This window comes from Apis florea, unplaced genomic scaffold (assembly GCF_048593485.1).
Source record: "Apis florea isolate Af1SG1 unplaced genomic scaffold, ASM4859348v1 contig_3170_pilon, whole genome shotgun sequence".
NCBI lineage: Eukaryota > Metazoa > Arthropoda > Insecta > Hymenoptera > Apidae > Apis > Apis florea.
Window position 1 is genome coordinate 6,181,594 of NW_028256714.1, and position 22,284 is coordinate 6,203,877.

General features: G+C 29.6%; 1 protein-coding gene across 1 annotated transcript in view; it reads right to left on the bottom strand.

Moving 5' to 3' along the window:
* The window catches only part of nAChRalpha4 (nicotinic acetylcholine receptor alpha4), a 226,556-nt gene that overhangs the window by 19,843 nt on the left and 184,429 nt on the right, over positions 1–22,284 (bottom strand). The window contains exon 8 of the mRNA XM_003692945.4: positions 20,502–20,638. Coding sequence (XP_003692993.1) covers positions 20,502–20,638 — 137 coding nt within the window. The remainder of the gene's footprint in view (positions 1–20,501; positions 20,639–22,284) is intronic.

Consider the following 22,284-nt stretch of genomic DNA (forward strand, 5'->3'; position numbering starts at 1 on the left):
GGTCCTTTAAAGATCTCATATATTAACACTGTTTATGATTTAGGGTGTGATTTGAACATGAGCTACTTTGTGAAATTAAATATAATTTAACTAATTTGATGAATAACAAAAATTTGTTACGATGCACGTGTTTAATTTACATCGTCGAATTGGTTATATTAGTTGTACATTTATGTAGTTTCGATTAAATTTGTGATAATTATATCTTGCATAATTTATAACGAAAGTATACTTTATTGAAATTGATACATTTTATTGAGCATTAATATGATAATGATATGGAACAGATTGAATTATTTTAAGTAAGATAAATTGTTAATTCTATTAACAATTGATAATTATTAAATTACATTTGATAGTATCTTATTATTCGATAAACTCGATTATTTGATGCTGAATAATATAAGGAAATTTTAAATTTGTAATTAACAGAGTAATTAACATTTAAAATATATATATACAAAGGAAACGAACAAAATAAATGAAATATCTTTGAAATATGTTGTGTGAAGGATATCATTTTGAATAACTTCTCTTTGTATTTTATGATTAATTTAAAATATTTTTATCAAATTAAGTATAAGATATTAAAGTAAGGCTTATTCATAGATAAAGAAAACAATTATTAAGATGAATGATATAATTTTTAATCAAGAAATATTTATATATATATATTCTTTTTATACAAATACAGTTAAAGTACATATTAACTACAATTTTAATATCACAAAGAGAATCTTTACAGAATTTTATTCATCATTGATTTATTATTTGCAAACACAACAATAATGTGATTTTTTTAAATGAAGAGTTAAATAATTATAAATTTTAAATTTTGAAAAATTGTAGATAATAATTTCATAATTAATTAGATATAAAAATACTTCTCTTTCAGGATATTTTACTCCAATTTAATCTGATCTTAAAAACTTTAAACTGCTTTGCCACTAGAATTCTTCATTTTCTCCATATTGAATAATCTTTCTATAATATCTAGAACGATCAAAGGGAACAATTTTCTCTATCCACGCGAAAAGGGGGTGATAAAGTGGCAAGTTAAAAGTACCCGCCTATAAAAGCAATGTATTCCAAGGCATAAAAGGCGTATTTCAAGTTGGAAGAATGTCCATTTGTAACAAAGATTGACTCATCTCTGCCACGATTCGACGTAAACCTTAATAATATTTACAGATCAGAGACGGGTATCTCGTTTTCCAGCCCTTTCTCCAGATCTTCAAACGATCTTCTTCGAAGATGGCTACCTTCTCCGCAAAAAAATCCGCTTAAATGTAATCTCAGAGTTATGAGAAAAGTTACGTCCTGAATAGAATAATTTTTTACTAGGTACTCGATGAAAATTAGATTTTTATTTTTAGATTTTAAAGAATAATAGATTATTCGAAATTTTTCGAGCAAGAAATAATCGAAATTTCATGTTAAATAAAGTTGCACGATATAGAAAAGGGTGTGATTTGATCCTGTTGATTTCGTAGTAAACTGTACGATTCTTTTTCCATAATGCATTTTATTGCAAACATAATATTAATTAGTATTTATATCTTAAGGTTTTACATAAATTTTTGCAAATTTGCAACAACTACTTTCAATTGTATTTCAGTTTAATGGAGCATTTTATATTTTCACTGTGAAAGAAAATGATCATTCGTCTTATCACACAGAGAATCTTAGGTTCTTTTGTTGGCCATGGGAAACGTCAGTCATCCACACAATGCAAAAGTAAAGTTGCAGGTGCACTCAAGGATTTGTATCGCGTTCTAGATTTGCTGCTGCTGGAGAAATTTGGCACAGTTTCTGATTCAATTAAGTGTCGATTGTATAATTATTAATAATTAATAAATAAATGTTACGCAATACGGTGTTTAATATGTTAAAAAATTAAATCTATTAAATATTAAATAATTTTTAAAATATCCTTGACGTAATAATTATTTAAATAAATATATAAATACACGAGATAATATGGAAACGAAATAATATATTATAAATTTGAATTTTTCCATTCATTTTGTGATTACTTAAAATTAATTATATTCGATTTTTCGTCGTCGTATTTTCAAAGAACAAATAACTGTGTTTTTGCAATTCGACGATATTTATGGTACGATGTTGTATTATTTAATACTCCAAAGTTAGTGAAAATTAAATTTATCTTCGAATACATGTATGTAAAAATCAAGATAGCTTTAATGATTTTCTCAAGTTTTTCCAATTTCCTTTCTTTTCTTATTTCATACACATAATTGTTCAAAATGAAATTAAATTGGCAAATGTAGAGGATAAATTGTTTCACAATTGATTATAAAAATTACATTGAAACTAGTAAGATTAAAAGATGTTTGTAAAAGCGTTTTTTTCTCTTTGAAACGCCATCATCATTATCGAGAAATTATCAAAGACGGTCGATTGAAATTGCTCGAACGAATTCCTCCTATTATCTGGACGATCGATCGAATGCATACTAGCGTCTAAGAATTCACTTTCAGTTTTTTAATTTTATCGAAGAAAACGATAATTGTTCTTTGATATTACATTATCCTTTAGCATTTTGATTATTACATTTTTTCCCGTAGCTTTCAAGAAATAAAATAAAAAAGAAACGAATTTCTGAATTCTATTAAAAAATATCTAAAATATAATTTTCAATTTATATAGTATTATTAGTTTTATCTAAAAATACTGATAAGTAAATAATTGTAACAGTAAATAGTGTCATTTGTTTTTGATAAAAAAATATTTTGTGCCAAACACAACAATAAAATATTCTTTAAAAGTGTATATTTAGTAATTTTTAAAAAGTATGAAATAAATCAATCTAACGTAAAGAAAATTTAAATTTTTATTTATAATTACAAAAAATATATTTTTTAAGATGTTAAGATTTCTGTCGATCAAATATTTCTTCCAACTATTGCTTTGTTTTTTTTTTTAAATATTCATTCTTAATATATAAAAATTGCAATTATTCTTTTCAAAAGAAACTTAAGAGAAAAAAATAAATAATATTTTATTAGTATACTAGATATGCATAGTAATAATTAATAATAATAATAATAATAATAATAATAAAATTTCATATTTACATATAATTATTTTCTTTTCCTTCTTACAAGGAGATATATTACAATATAAAATATTTCAAAGGAAGACTTATTTTGAAGTATTTATATTACCAGACATATTAAGATTTTCTCACAAGATGTCTCTGCACTCTCTCATTATACGTTTATCCGGCGAAGCCGGTATGGAATAATTAATATCTCACTTTGTATTAATATCGTCACAATGATATCGTTTATAACGATATTCAATCATCGATTTTCATTTATCCACCAATCGGTCGAAATTAATTCGATGGACGAGCATTCACAATAGGATCAAGCAACAAACATTATCTCAAATTTTACGTAGAAACGAAAATCCCTATAATTTAACTAGCCATTTCGTTTACGCGCAATGATATTATTATCGATTTATTTGTAAACGGAAATAATTATTAATCAGATTAATTACTGTACGATTTGCGATGTACGAAAACAATGATAATATATTATTTTAAAGATGTCGATCGATTTCTGACTGATAGATAGAAAAAAAAAAAAAAAATGCCACAAAACGGTTAATTCGACGCGTTGAATAAAATTAAACGTGGGTGTTATATAATACCGTGGACAGAAGTGACGAAGGGAAGAAAGTATACGAAATTCTCTCGTTCAATTTTACGATGGAGCGAGAGCACGTCGAATAATCACTCAGATTTTACGCGGAACGATGTTATTTTCCGCCCGCTAGTCTCCACTTCCTTCCAATCGTTCTCTCCGCGTTTCGTGGAAATTAAATTCAATTATTATTCTATGACTTCGGTCCGTTGAGCTTTATGGAAATTCCCGCGTATTATTTCCTTATTCGTCCCACGTTCCATTCATTTCAGATGTTACGAGAAAAACTTAACATATTTGTCTTTTAACGCTCATCGTCAGTCATGTTGATTTTTTTTTTTTTTTAATTATGAATGTTCTTTTTAATCAAATAACAAATTCAAAGATAGGGATGTGTTTTAATTATTGTAAGTAGAAGAGAGGGATGTTGGAATGTATTTGTTTTTTCTTTAAACTTAATTGATGATTTTAATAATTTGGAAAATGAAACCTTGTGAAATAGAATTCAAATACTTTTGTAACTTACTGTACATTGTTAAATTAGGAAGAAATAGGTTTGTACAATTTAATATAAAAATTCCATTAGATATTAATTGTTGTAATTTTTTACATGGAAAATTTAATATACTCATTGTCACAGTGATAACACAGCTATTATTCTAAATATAGATTATAGAGGAGGTAATATCAAGTTTTATACTTCTTTTTAAAATCTAATTTAAATTGTTTTAAATTTTTGCTTAAAAGTGGATATGAATCAACTTTTTGAATTTTCACGATTAATAAATAAAAAATCACATGCACTTACATAAATATTAAAATTTACATATTAAAATAAGAAAAAAAAAATAAATATCACCTGTGTTTTCTGAGTTACAGCTTATTTTATGTTGCTAAAAATTTATTTTCTATATATAGGGTGTCTCATTATATCTTTGCAACTAATCTTATGCATTCTTGTATATTGATGCATTTTCAAAATAATACAAGTGTTACAATGATACAAACTAAACAGTTGACAAGATATTTTACACTCTGCTACAAACAATTGAGTTTTCAAGCCTTATACGAATCTTAAACGATTTTTCTTGAACGCTCTTTAAAGAAAAGATTCTTTTTAATCTCTTGTCGCTTTTAAGAGATGCACGAATCTCTTCGACAATCATGGAATTATGATCATTAACCGTGCTGGAAAATTCCGTGGCAAGGTTCGTCGTTCGCAATTTGAAATTCGTCGAGTTTCTCGTCTTTGAAGAAAATCGTGTAATCGTTCGAGACTACGAAGTAGATTGTTACACCGGAGCTGGAAAGCTCTCGAGTTTGACAAACTTTCCTGTTCATTGAAATTCTACCCGATTTCTCTCGCGAATCAAATTGTTTGCTTACTTTTTTCTCTTACGAAGATACCTTTAAACGTGTATATATATATATATTATTTTATGATAATTTATTTATTCTATCTATCTATAGTTTTATTCATTGGCCAAACCTTTTCCACTTCCTTTTCTTTTTTAATCTCTGAGAAAAACAATCGAAAAGCAATAGTGTTAATACTTCGTGCCATTCCATTTCGGTGGTTACGTTAATAATTCCAAATAATCATAATACATTGACACGATTCATCTTAATGTAATTATATAAGATTATGGATTCACAAATAGTGGATTTAGGAAGTTGCTGACACAGATTTATCATCGGTCATTAACTTGTGCACTATATAAACTCGATTAAATTATCTGTATATGCAGAACAATTGGGTATAATGAATTATGCATATATTAGCTAGGTAGATATAGGTAGCTGTCGTCGTTATCAAGTATAATGAGAATAACATTACATTACTTAAGATCGATGCATTGACAATTGCTTCGAACAATGCCAAATCAAATTTCTCGGCGTATTATTCCAATTCAATCTCTCTCGAACAACAATTAAATTCTTAAATACGATGTTATATTTATGATATATCTATGTATAAAAGAAAAATTGGTTCTAAATTATAATTATTTGATCTTAGAATAACGATCTTAGAATTGAATTTCTTATTTCTATTTATTTGTTTCTTTCTTTCTTTCCTTTAAATCAGTTAATGTAGTAATTTATGTACAAATTCTGAGAGATTCGTACGAAAATCGAAATAAAAGAATAATAAGATATAACGTGTCATAATATATAATTATCAATATTACTAATTTCTCAGAATTCTTCGCACAGAATATTTCATAAAAAAAGATTTCTACTCCAACTTTGCTCTCTCACAAAACAATATATTATACAATTAAATGTATAAGCCTTTAAGTCTTATCAAGGAACATGAGAAAAATCGGGAGTGATTCCAATTTTTCCGCTCTCAGAAGCAAGAATCTTAAGATGCAACAAACTGTCGAACAACGATGACTTCATTGGCGTAGACTCGGAATGTCGACTAACCGACAAAATATATGTATTCTCAAAAACCTAATAAAATAAAAAAGAACCGATTATCAACGATTATTAATGATTACTGTTCAACAAGGAAAATTCGAGGAAAAGCCTAATAAAATAAAAAAGAACCGATTATCAACGATTATTAATGATGAGATTACTGTTCAACAAGGAAAACTCGAGGAAAAGCCTAATAAAATAAAAGAGAATCGATTATCAACGATTATTAATGATGAGATTACTGTTCAACAAGGGAAACTGAAGGAAAAGCCTAATAAAATAAAAGAAAATCGATTATCCACGATTATTAATGATTACTGTTCAACAAGGGAAATTCGAGGAAAAATCTAATAAAATAAAAAAGAATCGATTATCAACGATTATTAATGATTACTGTTCAACAAAAAAAATTCGAGGAAAAATCTAATAAAATAAAAGAGAACCGATTATCAACGATTATTAATGATTACTGTTCAATAAGGGAAACTCGAGGAAAAGCCTAATAAAATAAAAGAGAACCGATTATCAACGATTATTAATGATGAGATTACTGTTCAACAAGGGAAACTCGAGGAAAAATCTAATAAAATAAAAAAGAACCGATTATCAACGATTATTAATGATGAGATTACTGTTCAACAAGGGAAACTCGAGGAAAAGCCTAATAAAATAAAAGAGAACCGATTATCCACGATTATTAATGATGAGATTACTGTTCAACAAGGAAAACTCGAGGAAAAGCCTAATAAAATAAAAGAGAATCGATTATCAACGATTATTAATGATTACTGTTCAACAAGGAAAATTCGAGGAAAAGCCTAATAAAATAAAAGAGAACCGATTATCAACGATTATTAATGATTACTGTTCAATAAGGGAAACTCGAGGAAAAGCCTAATAAAATAAAAGAGAACCGATTATCAACGATTATTAATGATGAGATTACTGTTCAACAAGGGAAACTCGAGGAAAAATCTAATAAAATAAAAAAGAACCGATTATCAACGATTATTAATGATGAGATTACTGTTCAACAAGGGAAACTCGAGGAAAAGCCTAATAAAATAAAAGAGAACCGATTATCAACGATTATTAATGATGAGATTACTGTTCAACAAGGAAAACTCGAGGAAAAGCCTAATAAAATAAAAGAGAATCGATTATTAACGATTATTAATGATTACTGTTCAACAACTATCAAACATAACATTGGTACGATCATGGTGGATAACAAAGAAGAGAAGAAGAAAGAATTTTAATCAATTCATTTATTAACACTATTTACCTCTTACTCCTCCACGAACATTAATAATTAATAACAATTTCCAATTAAATTTCATCGAAGATGAATGAACGTTGGAAAAGAAAATCGTTTCGACCCAACTATATATAATAATTCGCTTTTCGTTGTCACGCCCTCCTCCGTCTATATACGTATATACATCGTGCAAATTTCGGGCGCGAAAGTAAGTGTGGCGCGCCAGTTAGGCCGAGTCGGTATCACGACTTGGGAATCGTGCCATGCTTAAATTGGATTCTATTCTCGAAGGGGTAGCCGAGCTAACGGGCTCGCGGTTGGCAAACGGAAGTCTCCTGGCACTTCCTTCGTCTTCCCTCGTGGAATTTCCAATCCCTCCTCCCCGCGGGGAGGGAGGAGGAAGCCGCCATATTTGGAGCGAGGATCCTCGAGGATCCGTGTTGTTGCGCTGGAGCAGCGGTTCTGGAAACCGCTGTCGACTTCGTAATATCAACCGGAACCGACTGATGGTGACTGATGCTGCAGTTGATGATGGCAGGGACGTGCAAGTCTAGACGAGACTCCCCTCCCCGTTTTAATTGCGTGTCTGCACACCAAGTGCGTAAAGGGAAATTGATTTTCTCGATAAATTGAATTTTTCCGTTTTGAAATTATTTATTATATTATTAAAAATCGATTTGATACTTTTCGATCGAGTCGTAAAGAAATATTCTTTTGTCAAAGTATTCTCGCGTTAAAAAATAGGACAGGATAGAACTGCCAGTGGATAGTGGATTTTAGATCGGTTATTTCGAAGAGAAACGCTTGTGGTCAAAGTGAGATGGAATATAATCAAGAAAATATAGAATAGAACGGGTCAATTCAATGGATCAGACAAGCAACAAATCAGGATAAACAAGTGTGGTGAGCCAGTTCTAATCAAGCGAGTAAAATAGATCATTTATAATCGTGGAAGTAAAATTGGGTCGGTTCTAGTCATACAAGTAGAACAAACTAGCTTTTATCGGGTAAAGAGGATAAGCCAGTCACGTTCAGACAAGTAGAATAGACCAATCATGGCCGGTTGTCCAGTCTTAGTTTACGTAAGTTATTTGGAAGGGAAGTTTCAATGTTGGCAAAAGAATATTTTATTACTTTTGATTTATATATATATATATTGATTAAAAGTTATCTCTTGTCAACTTTGCGTATAAAAGAGAGTAGAAAACAGTAGTGGTAGTTCGATAAAAGTCACTTTCGACTGCTATTGCACACGAGATAGAGACAGAGCGAATTTTTACGAGCACGTTAAAACCACGAGCAAAGTCTATTCCACAATTCTTCCATCAAACTTCTCCTTCTTTTACGATTACGAAAAGAGTCTCTGGTGGCTGGTTGCACGGATATTCCAGTTGTTTCGTTCCTCTCAAGTCAACAATAATCTTGGTAGATAGAGAACAGGAACAGGTTTTTTTTATTACATTTCCGTGATTCGCATTGCTTCGTCTCTCTCTCCGTTGACTTTTTCTACTTTCTATTTTCTCTCTGTATAAATCGTTGATTCGTATCACTTTTTTCCCTCAGATCAAACTTTGTTTAAACGGTGCGGTTATAGATATAAACGAAAATTTTAGAAATTTTATTACGAAAAGAGGAGCACATTTTTTAAATAAAATTTTTAATTTAATTTAATTTAAACGATTTCATATTTATGCAATCATTTCTTCCTTAATAATTCGTACTTAAATAAAGTATAGAAAACCCAAGAATAATACTGACAAAGTAAACGCATCGCAATCTGCTTCTTCGTAATAAAAAAATTATTAAAATAGTCTTCAAGTTGCACGCAATTATTCCAACGCACGACAATTAAAAGAACGCTCGGAGATTTCAAAAGAGATTTTTCCTTGCTCCACATACACAACAAACATACACAAAGAGTGTAGAAGACATTTTTGATCGTACTTTCGAAACGTTTTTTTCACTTAATATACTTCACTTTTTTTACTCACTCGGTCGTGTCGATATCCTCTCGTTACTTTCAACTACGCCATCGCGGTCTGGCACGAAGACCCGATAAAACACATCGCTGCGCCTTGTTTACGCAGCCTCGCGAGTACGTGTGTGCAACGTGGCGAGAAATTAAATTGCGAAAACTCGTTAGAAGGGATGAATTATCATTTACATTCTGGGAATTTTAGGATAGGCGTTTCCCCTATCCTCGCGTGTTAAAACGCTCGTGTTCATTCTTGCAACCGTTGCGCCGCTCACGGAGACCGTTGAACAATGCAGTAATCAGAGCGATCTCCCAGGAACGTGAGCAGAGTATTTAACGCTATAACATGTACGTACGCGCGTTAAACGAACGACTCGCGAAACATTCTTCGATCAAGCATCCATTTATTCTCTATTAAGCGGGTCGAGAAATAAATTGTTGTTACGATGAGATGGCAAGCTTTTTATTTCAATTAAATCCGTTCGTTGGAATCCGTTTTTAAATCGTTGAATCTTGTTCGAGAAATTTATCGCATCGAAGGAGAAGCGAAGAAAAGGAAAATTTCACGTTTTTTGCGAAAACTCTTGTGCCGAATTAAAATCACGATTTTGTTACATTTATTTTGAATAAATTCGATTCGAACAGCAAGTAATTATTTTATTCGAGAATAAATTATAATTCGATGTAAAATTCAATCAGCACTTTCTTCGACTTGTTTGTTCGATCGCGACACATACCTATCGCTACCGCTTTAGCCTTGGAAGAAAAGAGAAAAGAAAAATTGTTTTTGAAATTAAGAATCTCAAGAATTTCCAATTAATGGTTCCACGTTTTTGGAACACCCTTACTTATAGTATAAAAAATATATTTCCATCATTATCGAAGAATTCATTATCCCGTGGATTAATGAAATAGAAAATTGCTTTTCAAATTGCCACGTGTATATAGGGTGTTAAAGAAAGAAAGTCCAAGCTTTCAAACACTTATACTACTCTCACCAAGAAAAACAACATAAATCTCTAAAATCAATTTCAATCGTTGATGACCAATTACTTCACCGATACGAAGAAAGATTGATTCGAAACAATTTATATCAATTTATGCCCTCCTGAAATTTTATTTAACACATATTTTCAATGTACCATCAAAAATTTTATAAAATTTATAACACGACTTTAAATTTTTCTCCTTAAATCCTTTCCAACACCCTGTACATCGATACGAATGGGCGCGATTCAATTTCGAGTGATAACGGCGTGAAACAATTTTCATTACGAGCCATCCCCTAATTTAACCTCGGCGCGAGGTTAAAAAATTCCAGTTAAGTACACAGATTTGCGTTCGATATACGGGTCAGCCGGTCGTCGACATTCCGGGACATTAATTTCAGAAGTGTTTCTATTCACACCCCTGTATAGGTTCATTGGCCCGTAAGGGGCTCTTTTCAAAGGGCGCTGCCTGCCTCGCACGAGAAGGGAAATCTCTTTGAAACTGGCGCCGGGCCCCGTTTAATATTAATAGCAGCATTTGCGGCCTCTCGTATGAACGATATTTAAATAACGAGACGAGGCATCGATTCGGCCACCGTATTCTTCTTCTTTTTCCTTCTTTGCTTCGTTTTCTTTTCCATTCTTCTTTCTTTCTTTTTTTAAAGAAAGATTGTTTATATATTATATGATCTATTATGCGCGTAAATTTTTCGATGGAAAAATGTTGGCAGTTTGGACGATTTTATTGGTTTGAAAATTTTAATAATACTTATAAAGCGATGCTATTGATTTAATTTATAGTTTTGTTTTGTATGTTCAATTTTAAGTGTTAATCTATTGGTGTATAATTTATTTATAGATAGATGTTGTGCGATTGCATTTTCCTCGAAACATTTTTGTTTTGCTTTTATTCTTAAAAAATCGTGTTGTATCTGTCTTTAAATTTGGTAATGTTATATACATTATAAATTATAAATAGTATTAGCTTTGTTTATATGAAATTATGTGATTAGAATAAAAAGAGATTAAAGATTGCTAATAGTTTATTATCATTTCATTACAAAAATTATTCAAAATTAAATTTTAATACACAAAAATTTATCATTATTTTCTCTAATTTGATGGATATTTAAAAAAAATCTCTTTTTACATGCAGTTAAAAATGCAATCAAAATATGTACTTTCAATATGTAATAATTTCATGGGAATATCTGATATTTTGAAAAAGAATCTTCAAGGCTCTGTTATTTTTTATTCAAGATAGACACCTTTTTGGCGTCATTTTATTGTACATTCAATAAAAATAAAGTATATAGAATATGAATCGTATATTTCTCATTAATATATTTTAATTAATTTTCAACTTTAAACACTTTAAATTTTTAGGCATAGGTAATAATTTCTCAATTATTGAAAAAAAGAAAAATCCAAATATTTAAATGATAGAATATTTTATATTTTTTTTTAACAAAAATAAATTGTAATAATTTTTATTTTAATTAAATGAATTTATTTTGTACGAAACTATTGCAATTTTAAACATTATCGCGTAGAAAGCCGCAATTAATTTCCAGACAATTTAATATGCACTATATTGCATCTTTATTTTAAAATGTTTTTCGTAATTTAAAAAATTCCACTCTATTTACCTTGTAAGTAGATTACAGAATTCACGAAAAATACAAATGTGCAAAAATCCAGAATAGCAGATAACAAACACGCAAAACATTTAAAAAAATTGATCAATTAGATAAAAACGTTAAAAATTTTGTCACGATTTATATATCATACATATTTGAAGTGCACCTCTAAAAAGATGTGTTTAAGCAAGCAAAGGTGTTACGAGTATAAGGGTGTGTACAATCGTTTATTCTTGACTTTTATAATTGAAATTCCGAACAATGAACTTTCAGTGAATTTAACGCTCGCCAATACGATTCCACTCATAAAAAGCGTTATAATGAGAGCAATGTGGTTTACCTTATAATGGCATGGCATTGTACCGTATAAAATTTATTTCTGTTGTTTGCCTTAATAAAACGGCGCAATTGGGAAAGAAACACACACACGTACAAGAGTTATATCAGAAATTATTATCAAACGTGGAAAAGATTTTCTTAAAGCGAAAATATTAATGAAATTTGTCAAAAATTCAATGAATAGAATAATAATATTGATTTACAATAATTAGCCAATCTTAAATTTCATTCAATCTTTCTCATTTTTTGGATATTAAAGAATTTTATCTGATTAGCGTTGATTATAAATAGATTAATAGAATTTTTATTTTGCTTTATATTGAAACGTGTATTTTGTTGGACAAATATTTAATTAATTAATTATTCAATATAGAATAATTTTAAAAGATATAGATTATACTTTTTCCAAGCTTGAACATAAATCTATTATAATTAAATATAGGAATTTCTTCTTATAACATGCAATAATATTGAAAAACTCTTTCAAACAATTAAATAAACGACGTTACACCGTTTCAAAGATTATTTTGACAGGAGAAGATAGAAAATTTGATTATCTATCAATCTTTAACTAATAGATCCAACTAATCCTTCCTGGTTCAAATAAATAAATTCAGTTTAACAAGACAAATTTAAGAAGTTTAAAAATGCTTGAAAATGGACATCCAAAATTTAACTGTAATTTTTAATAATTTTAGAAGATATAGATTACTTGTAATTTTTAATAATTTTAGAAGATATAGATTACTTTTTTTCAAGATTGAATTACACCTATTATAATTAAATTTCTTCTTATAACAATAATACCTAGATTGAAAAACAATACTGTTCTTGAAATAATAATAATAATAAAGCAACTAAACTAAAATGAATTTTTAAACACTTTCAAACAATTAAATAAACGATACAGACGTTACACTTTCTTTCAAAGATTACTTTGACAGACAAAAGATATCCTTAACCAACCAATACACCTTCCCTTCCTCACAAATTTTTCGATTCGAACAACACACAAAAAGAATCCACAAAATATCACACCCCATTCACAACATCCACCCACCTCTACATACTATACACAACCCTTGTAAAATTCGTTCCAACAACATATTTATTCTCTCAGAGAACAATTCCAACGAATCAAGAAAAGAAAAAAGATCCTCCACGAGGGGGAAATGGAAGAATAATAATTCCTGTTCAACGGGTCACATCATCGAGGGAGTATCACGTCAAATTAAACGGGATCTGTAAGGCGGGGCGCGGCTTCATCGCCGCCAATCTACCTTTCCATTGGCGTTCGACCGGTCGGATCAATTCGCGCGGTAAGCACGCGGCAAGCAATGCTCATAAATTTTTTCCTGCCGCGGCAGACACGGCTTCCGTTTCATTTCCATTGTGGAGGCGTGCAGCCAGGATGCACGCGCGATCGATCGAATGGCGGCCCATTGTTTCGCCTCAGCGTCGCTATCAGTCGCGAGGGGCGTTCATTATAACGGCATTAAAACGCTTTCTCGAAGGGAGAGGAAATTGCAACGAAAGGACGAAAAAAAAAATAAAGGAATAAAGGAACGTTGTGTTGGCACAGTTTCACAGAGAAGTTGGTTGGTGACAAAGGTGAAGAAGAGGAGGAATCAGGATGAAGAAGCGTAGAAGGATTTAATGCAAGCGGAAGGAAGAAATTAAAAAGGAAGAGAAGAGTCCAGAATCCTGTTGGTGGCGAGATAGATGGCGTGTTAAGGATAAAGAGTTGGGGCTGGAAAGGCTGGTGAGGAAGACGAAAAGCAGTCGGAGACATTTAGTTTCTTCGAAGATGGCGAGGAGAGACGACCTCGAATCGTAAAAGCGGTAAAACAAGAAGACATTAGCTTTATGGGGTGGAAGGAAGGGGAGGGGGAAGAAGAGAAAGAGAAGGAGAGCTAACCGTGGGAGCTGGATCTTCTCCAAACCTAGAGAAACTACCGGTCGTGTTTCTCGTTGTTAGAGCTGCTCATACAAAACTAAGATTTTAAAGTCGACAACAAACTGCCGTGGTAAACTGGGGCGCAACGATTTCTCCGGTTTCCGTGTTCACTCGTTCGTTATTAACGTTTCAGGACTTTTCAGAGGATTCTATCCTCCTCCCCCAATTTTATCCGCCTCTTTTATCGTCCCTTCTTTGTCTCCAGCGACGGATGTTTATTTTACTGCACCCGTAAAAACGAAGAATACCCGTGTAACACGGGTCTCAAAGTCCCCACGTACGAAATAACTTTCTCCTCGTCTCGCTGTGAGAACTTTTTCCTTCCCTCCCTCCTTCTCGCCCCGTTCAGACGATTTAATTTCGTTTCAAAGCGGTGTGATATCTCTTCAATGGCCTCCCCCCTGCGAAATAAATCCTTTCCTCCATTAATTGGTAAAAATCTGCTTGAAAATGTTACTTTGGAATAATTGTTTGTCGCGCTACGAGAAGAGAATTTTTTATCGGATTGGAAGATTATTGTCGAAGTAAGGAGAGGCTTAATCGTAAATGCATTAATAATTTCACGCGAGGCTAACAGTAAGATCGTAATGCGTTACATTTGCAACGTAAACGTGCGTGAAAATCCATAATGGTGGACGAGCTGGATCGGAATAAAACACGCGAGGATAACGTCGATCGTATTTTGTTTCTTTTCGAGATTTCAGATTCTTTTTTCCATCTTGCATTGGCTGGATTTAATTCAATTAATATATTGAAATAAGAATTTGATTTAAAATATATGTAAGATATATCGTTCGAAATGAATTATTCGTTATATATAGCAATAAAGAAATTGACGATTGGGGATTTTATGAGCTAATTAGCGATTTAGTTTTGTTTCGAAATAATTCCTTTTGCATCTTGCATCGGCTAGATTTAATTTAATTAATAAATTCAAATAACAGTTTGATGAAGGAACGATTTAAAATATGTATAAAATATCTTCTTTTTTTTGAAAAATAACGATCTGGAGAAATTGTTTATTGATTAAAATTAGAATTGGGGATTTAATTAGTTAGATTTTGTTTCAAAAAGGACGAATATTCGACGAGGAAGATGACGAAGCGATTGATGAATGGAAAGAGAGTTGTAATGAGGAAATTATGCATTGAATTTCTCAATTGTTTGATGCTGAACGCGTGGTACAAAATTTTTTGCCAACTTCCTCATCGATATCAAGTTTAAAAAACTGTTGACGCACTTCAAGATCGTTGAAATCGATAAATTAAGCACAATCCATTCTGATTTCGAATTTGTTCATTATTATAATGTTGTAACTATTAATTACTATATTTGACTATATTTGATTGACTCTCGATTATTAAAAAAATATAATTTATCGAGCAAGCAAGAAGACATCAAACGCTTAACTATTATAATTTAATAAATAATAATTAATTAATTAATTTGCTTCACACGAAATAATGCCAGAGAGTTAATTAATTATCGCATAATTTGATAACAAATATGAGAGAACATTTTTTCTAATTTATCGAATTACACCGTGATAATAGTACGTAACGATAAATTCCACGGCGCAATTGTGGCCCATGTTCAAATCATGGCTCTGTAAATTACGGCCTGTAATCACCTTTAGGCGGAACTAGCATGAAACTAATCCTAAAACTTGTTTCTGGCTGGATGAGACGCGTTTACTCTAAAGGAAGGATCGGATGTATTTATCTACGCTTGAATTTATAGATTTCAAAAGTAAGAAAATTGAACGTGAATTGCTATATATAAAATAACGTTAAATTATTCGTAATTATTTGTTACTATACATATAATATATATTCTCAATTTGTGCGATTTGATTGAAACAGAAATGCAGAAGAAAATTAAGAAGAATATATGTATTTGTATCGTATCCTTTGTTTCTTTATCGTTTTTGATAAAAATTGTGAAGGTGAGATTAGGAAAAGTGAACAAAGTTTATCAAATTGTTATATCCTTTTCGAAGAATACGTAATTTTTAATAAAAATTGTTTTTTAATATTTCAATTTCTAATTATTCTCATACGAATACGAAGCCTATTTAACAATTAACAACAAATTAATTGGAGTAATAAACTCTTATTTTGTTTTTTTTTTGGAAAATAAATCAAGTAAAAATATTAAACAAAAAACATTTTCAAGATGTATATTATTTTTGTTAAAACGATTTCGAATTTTTAGAGAATAATTCTCTAAAAATGATGAAACGAGAAATAAATAGATATAAAAATTCCAGAAAGATGGAGAAGATCAATACAGCCTAGGAAATGAGAAGAATTTTTCGAACAACCCAATATTTCTGGAATGGAAAATAGTACATATGCGACCTTTAGAACTCGATCATCGACATATTCACGTTGAATTAATATCGGCATTGCACATTATAAACGTTCCACTCGAACTAGCCTGCCTACCTGTTCAGAATAAGGCTCGTATGGTCCATTTGTGTGTGTGATAACCCAGATCCGAAAACAAAAACCTTTTGTTTGGCGGTTGAATATCACGATGACGCACTTTGATAATCAGGAAGACTTTCGAGAACTTCGATAAGGAAATGAAACCTCGATGATTTCGAATGAAATCGGGCCATTTTTTTCGCCACAAATATATGTTTACATTTCTTTACATCAAACCTTTTACTCGATATGCGAAAATTAAAAATCCCTTTTCGATTTCATCATTTTAATCAGTATTTTTGGTCGTGGAAAATTTATGTTACGGAAGAAGTGGAAAAAGAAAGAAATATTATTTCGAATATTGCACGAAGAATTCTTTTTTAAATATATATATATTATTACGTATAATTTTTATCAAATATCATGTATGTGAATGCTGTGGAAAGGAAATAATAAACAAAATGGAATTATTCTGAACATTGCAAGAATTTTCTTCCTTTAAACGTATCTCTATTGCCAGATACTTAATCACAGTGAGTGAAGTGTATACAACACAACTGTTTTGATATACTATTTCTTTGAATTAAAAATGTGACAGAATATAACAAATTTTTGACAAATTTGATCTATCTTATATTTCTTTTTTTTTTTTTTAAATGGAACGATATATCAATTTTAAAAATATACGGAGAAAAGAGATGTGACATAATGAATAAAGAATGCTATTCCATTAAAAAAAATTAGAAATAGAAAATTTTAAGTCTCGTTCTAGATACATTCTAGTAATTCATTGTTTAATTTAAAAATATGTTAATTTTGGAGAAAACACTTTATAAAATTACTATTATTATCGTTCAAATTGATAAAATCATCGTTTCTTGTTACACATGTTTCCTTCGAAAATGACGAAATTTAAGTTCCACGCTCGAAACGTGCCACGTTTGGTATCTTGTTAAATACGGTCGAAATCAGGATCGAATCGTTTCGCCAGGAGCAGCGCGCGCATGGAAAGTAGAAAGATCACTGTAAAATCTGGCGTATTTGCTGTGAAAAGTTTTGCGGTTTAATTATTCAACGTGAGAACGTCGTGCCATTAAATTGGAATTGCATCGAAATACGTAATTGGAATAAGATAATAATAATTTAAATTTTTCGAGGGAAAACTAAATGAGGCATCGTGTGCTGAAGATGATATTGGATGATATTTTAGAGATTATTTCTATTTTTTTTAATGCATATAAATATATTTATGCAGAAAATTGATGCATGTGCTTTTTTCAATATAAAATATATGACACATTTATTTATAATTTTTGTAATCAAAGCAAAATTTGATTTTATCCTTCTTTTTGTTAATTTTATTTTTCCAATCTGTTCATCTTAAAGATACTAATTATAAAGAAATTTCATTAAATTTCATTAATTTTTTCTTCTGTATAAAAATTTGATACATTTTTGTCGATATAAAAACCGATATATATAATATAACTTGAAATAAAGTTTATGTTTATACAATATTATTAATTTACATAAACAATTTTAATCGTATTCACCTATATAATATGCACAAAATGTCATACTTTTTCCCATTAATATCACTGACTCGAAAGAATACAAAAGTAATTTAAATGAAAAGGATTAAAAGATATTTCAATCTTTCGAAATTTAGAATTTTAAAAATTAAAAATGTAAAAATAACTCATCGATTCAATTCAATTCATACGCAAATATAAATAATTTCAAAGAAGCGTATAATATATTCAGAGTTCAGATCTTGAAATTCTTCATTAGCTCGATGCATCACGTTTAATTTGATTTCGTCCCATGAAATTTTGTTTCTTAGAACCACGTCTGAGCTTAATTACGCGTGATGGAATCCGTACATCTGGCGTACGACGAAAAATTTCAATAATAAGGATCTATGCAGGAGAAACGTCGTAGAATGACGAATGGCGGAAAATCGAAGGGGAAGAGCTCGGTCATAAACCCTCCCCTGCAAATGACATACTATCGTTGTTACGAAACGCAAACTTCACCTGTGTGTATTGTTCCTTTCTTACGGACGAATAATTTTTACGATTTGCATACTTGTTCCCGTGCAATGCAAATTTGTAGTCTTTATTTTAACAACGTGTTGTAATTTATATATCGCGACGAAGAAATGTAATTGCGGTTGTAAAACACGGAGAAACGCGAAAATTAAAACGCGGGAAAAATATACCTAGAGATGCGTAAAATATAGTAGTTGGTTAAAGAAATTAAAGAAAATTTTTTGAATAATACATTGTAGAGAAATTTGTATTATCAATTAACTCAAAAATTCTGATTTTCGTTGATCTTTTTAAAAGAAGATGAAACCAAATCTTTTCATTAAAATTGGAGTGATGAAATTCTGAATATTTATTGTAATTTAATTAAACAAATTTTTTTCTACTTTACAGAATTATTTTTAAAAAAAACTGAAATTTAATTGTTTTCATCATCACTTTAAAAGCGATACGTGGATAGAAGAGAAATTGTATGATAGAAATAAATTATTCTTCGCAAATAAATTTCGTGAGAGATGAAAAATTTTGTTTAATCTAAACGATCGTTAAGAAATATTCTTGGAAAATTGAGAAATTTTTAACGGTGACAGTCCTTTTTGCGTTCATAAATTCGAATTTAATCGGTCAAACTTTTTCTCGATAATGTCAATTCAAGTCAAAGAGCTTATTATCTTTACTCTTGGTAATTCCAAGTTTGATCTTCATCTTAAATATTAAAGCAGACTCTCGTAAGCACTTTGAGCTCTCTTGACCCCTTCTACGACATCTTCTGTGGCGGACTTCATATCGAATAATGAGTTGCAAAATTCAAACATGACTGTGCAAGAAAATTTCAAATATAAATATAATAATTTCGTGCTCATTAATCTCTTCTTTAGATTTATTCAATATCTTAAAATAAACGTGAAATTTCATTAAGTTGAAATAAAACAGACAAAGCAATATCCAATTCTAGGAAAATTCATTATTTCATATTCGACAATCTCGATATATAAAATCGATGATTTTAAGGTAAATAGCAATTATAAGTTAGAAATAAACATTTTTATTAGTTCACTATGCTCGATGTTGATCAAATCATGCGTGTATCTGTTTACGATAAATTCAAACAGAAATCGACTAGCAATGTATATTACTTGTTTCTTCCCTTTGATAATTCTAGAATGTTTGTACACGAAATATGTACATACGCGTATAGAAGTTTGCTTCTGAGGGAGAAGAAAATGAGCGACAGTTACCACGAGATTAGGAAAAAGGATGAAATAAATCGAAGATTTTAAATATTTGCAAATCATTATAAATATTAATATTAAAGGATAACGAATATTAATATTATATATCCTTTTAGATTGAATAAAATATGGTACATCATACTACTGACATTATATAATATTCCATGTTAAAATTTGTATACGCTTTCTTCTCGTCCCAATATTAATATAAGTATAAAGTTTACAAATTATTTAAAGATTAAATTATACGCATGGAAAAAAAAATTATAAATATCGTAGAAAATTATTAGAATTTTATATGATGACTAACAAAAAAAGATTTTCTCGAAGCAAGTTTCTCGTTATAAAAACACACTTTTTAATTTAAAATAACGAGCAAACGTCGAACTCGATGTTTCTTAAAAATCCTCGTTGCGCTTCTTTGCAAAAACATCTTTGGATTTTTTATGCATACGTATACGTTGAATAGCAGAGAAGTATCTTCGATAACAGATGGCTATTTGAGTTGCTTCCAATATGTCTGGAACACTTACCTTATCGAAACGAGTATCATGGCGAATATCAGGTACTTTCCAAGCAGCGGCACGACCAGCGACGTAGGTGGAATGATCTCGACGACCAGCAGGAAAAACACGTGAAGACTGATGAGAATGGAAATGGAGAGCGTGACCTGTAACGATGAGTTATTCGATTAAAATTTATCTTATCGATGAATTATTCAACGTCAATTGTTGAAATATCGACAGATTTTTATGTAATAATTTTTCTAATAATAAAAAGAGATGTTTGTTTTATCATAGTGAACAACACTTTTTTTTTAAAGAATTTTCGAATATTTAAATAAAATAATAAGTATGATTATTACGTATTATATATAAAAAATGCGTATAAAATTATTGTTTCTCTCTCTTTTCACGAAGTAGGTCATTGATCATGTTCAATATTATTTTATATTTAGATTTTTATAAAAAAAAAAATTTATTTACAAAAGTTGTATGTAAATAGAAGGTACGGGAGTAATTTTTTTTTTTTTTTTTTTTAGATAGAGAGTTTTTGTTTTGAGATTTCAAAGTTCACTTTTTTATATTCTTAGTTAAATAGCAGACGTTTATACAATAATTTTATTATTCACCGAATTATTCCATCATTTTCATTGATAAATTTTGAATTTAAAAAACGAAAAATTCTCTATATCGATAGAGATGTATTTCTTCGCACATTTATTACTATGATATTATTAGATTTATTTTTTTATTTATTGCCAAATAACTTTGACTGAATATTGGAAATCATTGAGTGGGCTAGACTCCTGTTATTTTATTAATAACAGAGAAACATCATATTTGAAATAAACAAAGAGACCTTGGTATTTTCGAAAATCCTCCACTTATAAAAAAAGATTATTTTCGTCTCATGGCTCCCTTTTTACCGTGTAATTTTTTTGTAAACAAAGTGATTCTAAAAATAATAAAGATATTTTTTCTCAAATTGTTTTTCACACCAATTTATTTTATTGATGTTTAATAAAAATATAAAAAGATTAATTATTCTAATGTAAGCTTTTACTTCATTTATATTATTTTAATTAAAAATAATAACTAGATTCATATTAATGTTATCTATTACTTTTATATTGACTTGATTAATATGATATATATAACGAGTTCAACATATAACAAGTATGTTGAAAAAAAATATGAATAGATATAATATTGTTTCCTGAATTATTTTTGTAGCATAATGTTTGGATTTTAAAGAAATCAAAATATTTGTTACACTCTTGATATTGAACTTATTTCAAGAAGATATTCACTTTTATAATTAAGTTAGCTTTACCAGTTAAAAATTAATTTAAAAAAGAATATTATAATATTCAAGTATTATTTATTATTATTATTGTGACTTTAGGTTTACATTCATAAATAGAATGTATACAAATTGAATATTTAATTTGTTTCTCCTTTGAGAACAATTTTCTCAATTATATCAAGATGAATTTTCATTCTTCCTTCTGTTTTTCATCAGGACTCTTCTGACAAGAGACAAATTAAATTTTATTCAAACAGGACATTGGAGATGTAGTGGGCTGGAAAATTTGTATTTTTGATACGAATAAAGAATATGAAACAGGAATAAAGAATAAATAAAGGGAAATAAAAAAAGACGAAATAATTATAAGTAAAATTATTAAAATTACAATTCAATACCATAATGTGAAATTATTTTTATATATTGATATATAATAAATATATTATTGTTTTTTAATTGAATTACAATTGTTAATTTTAACCAGTAGAACTAAAAATTTTATTTATT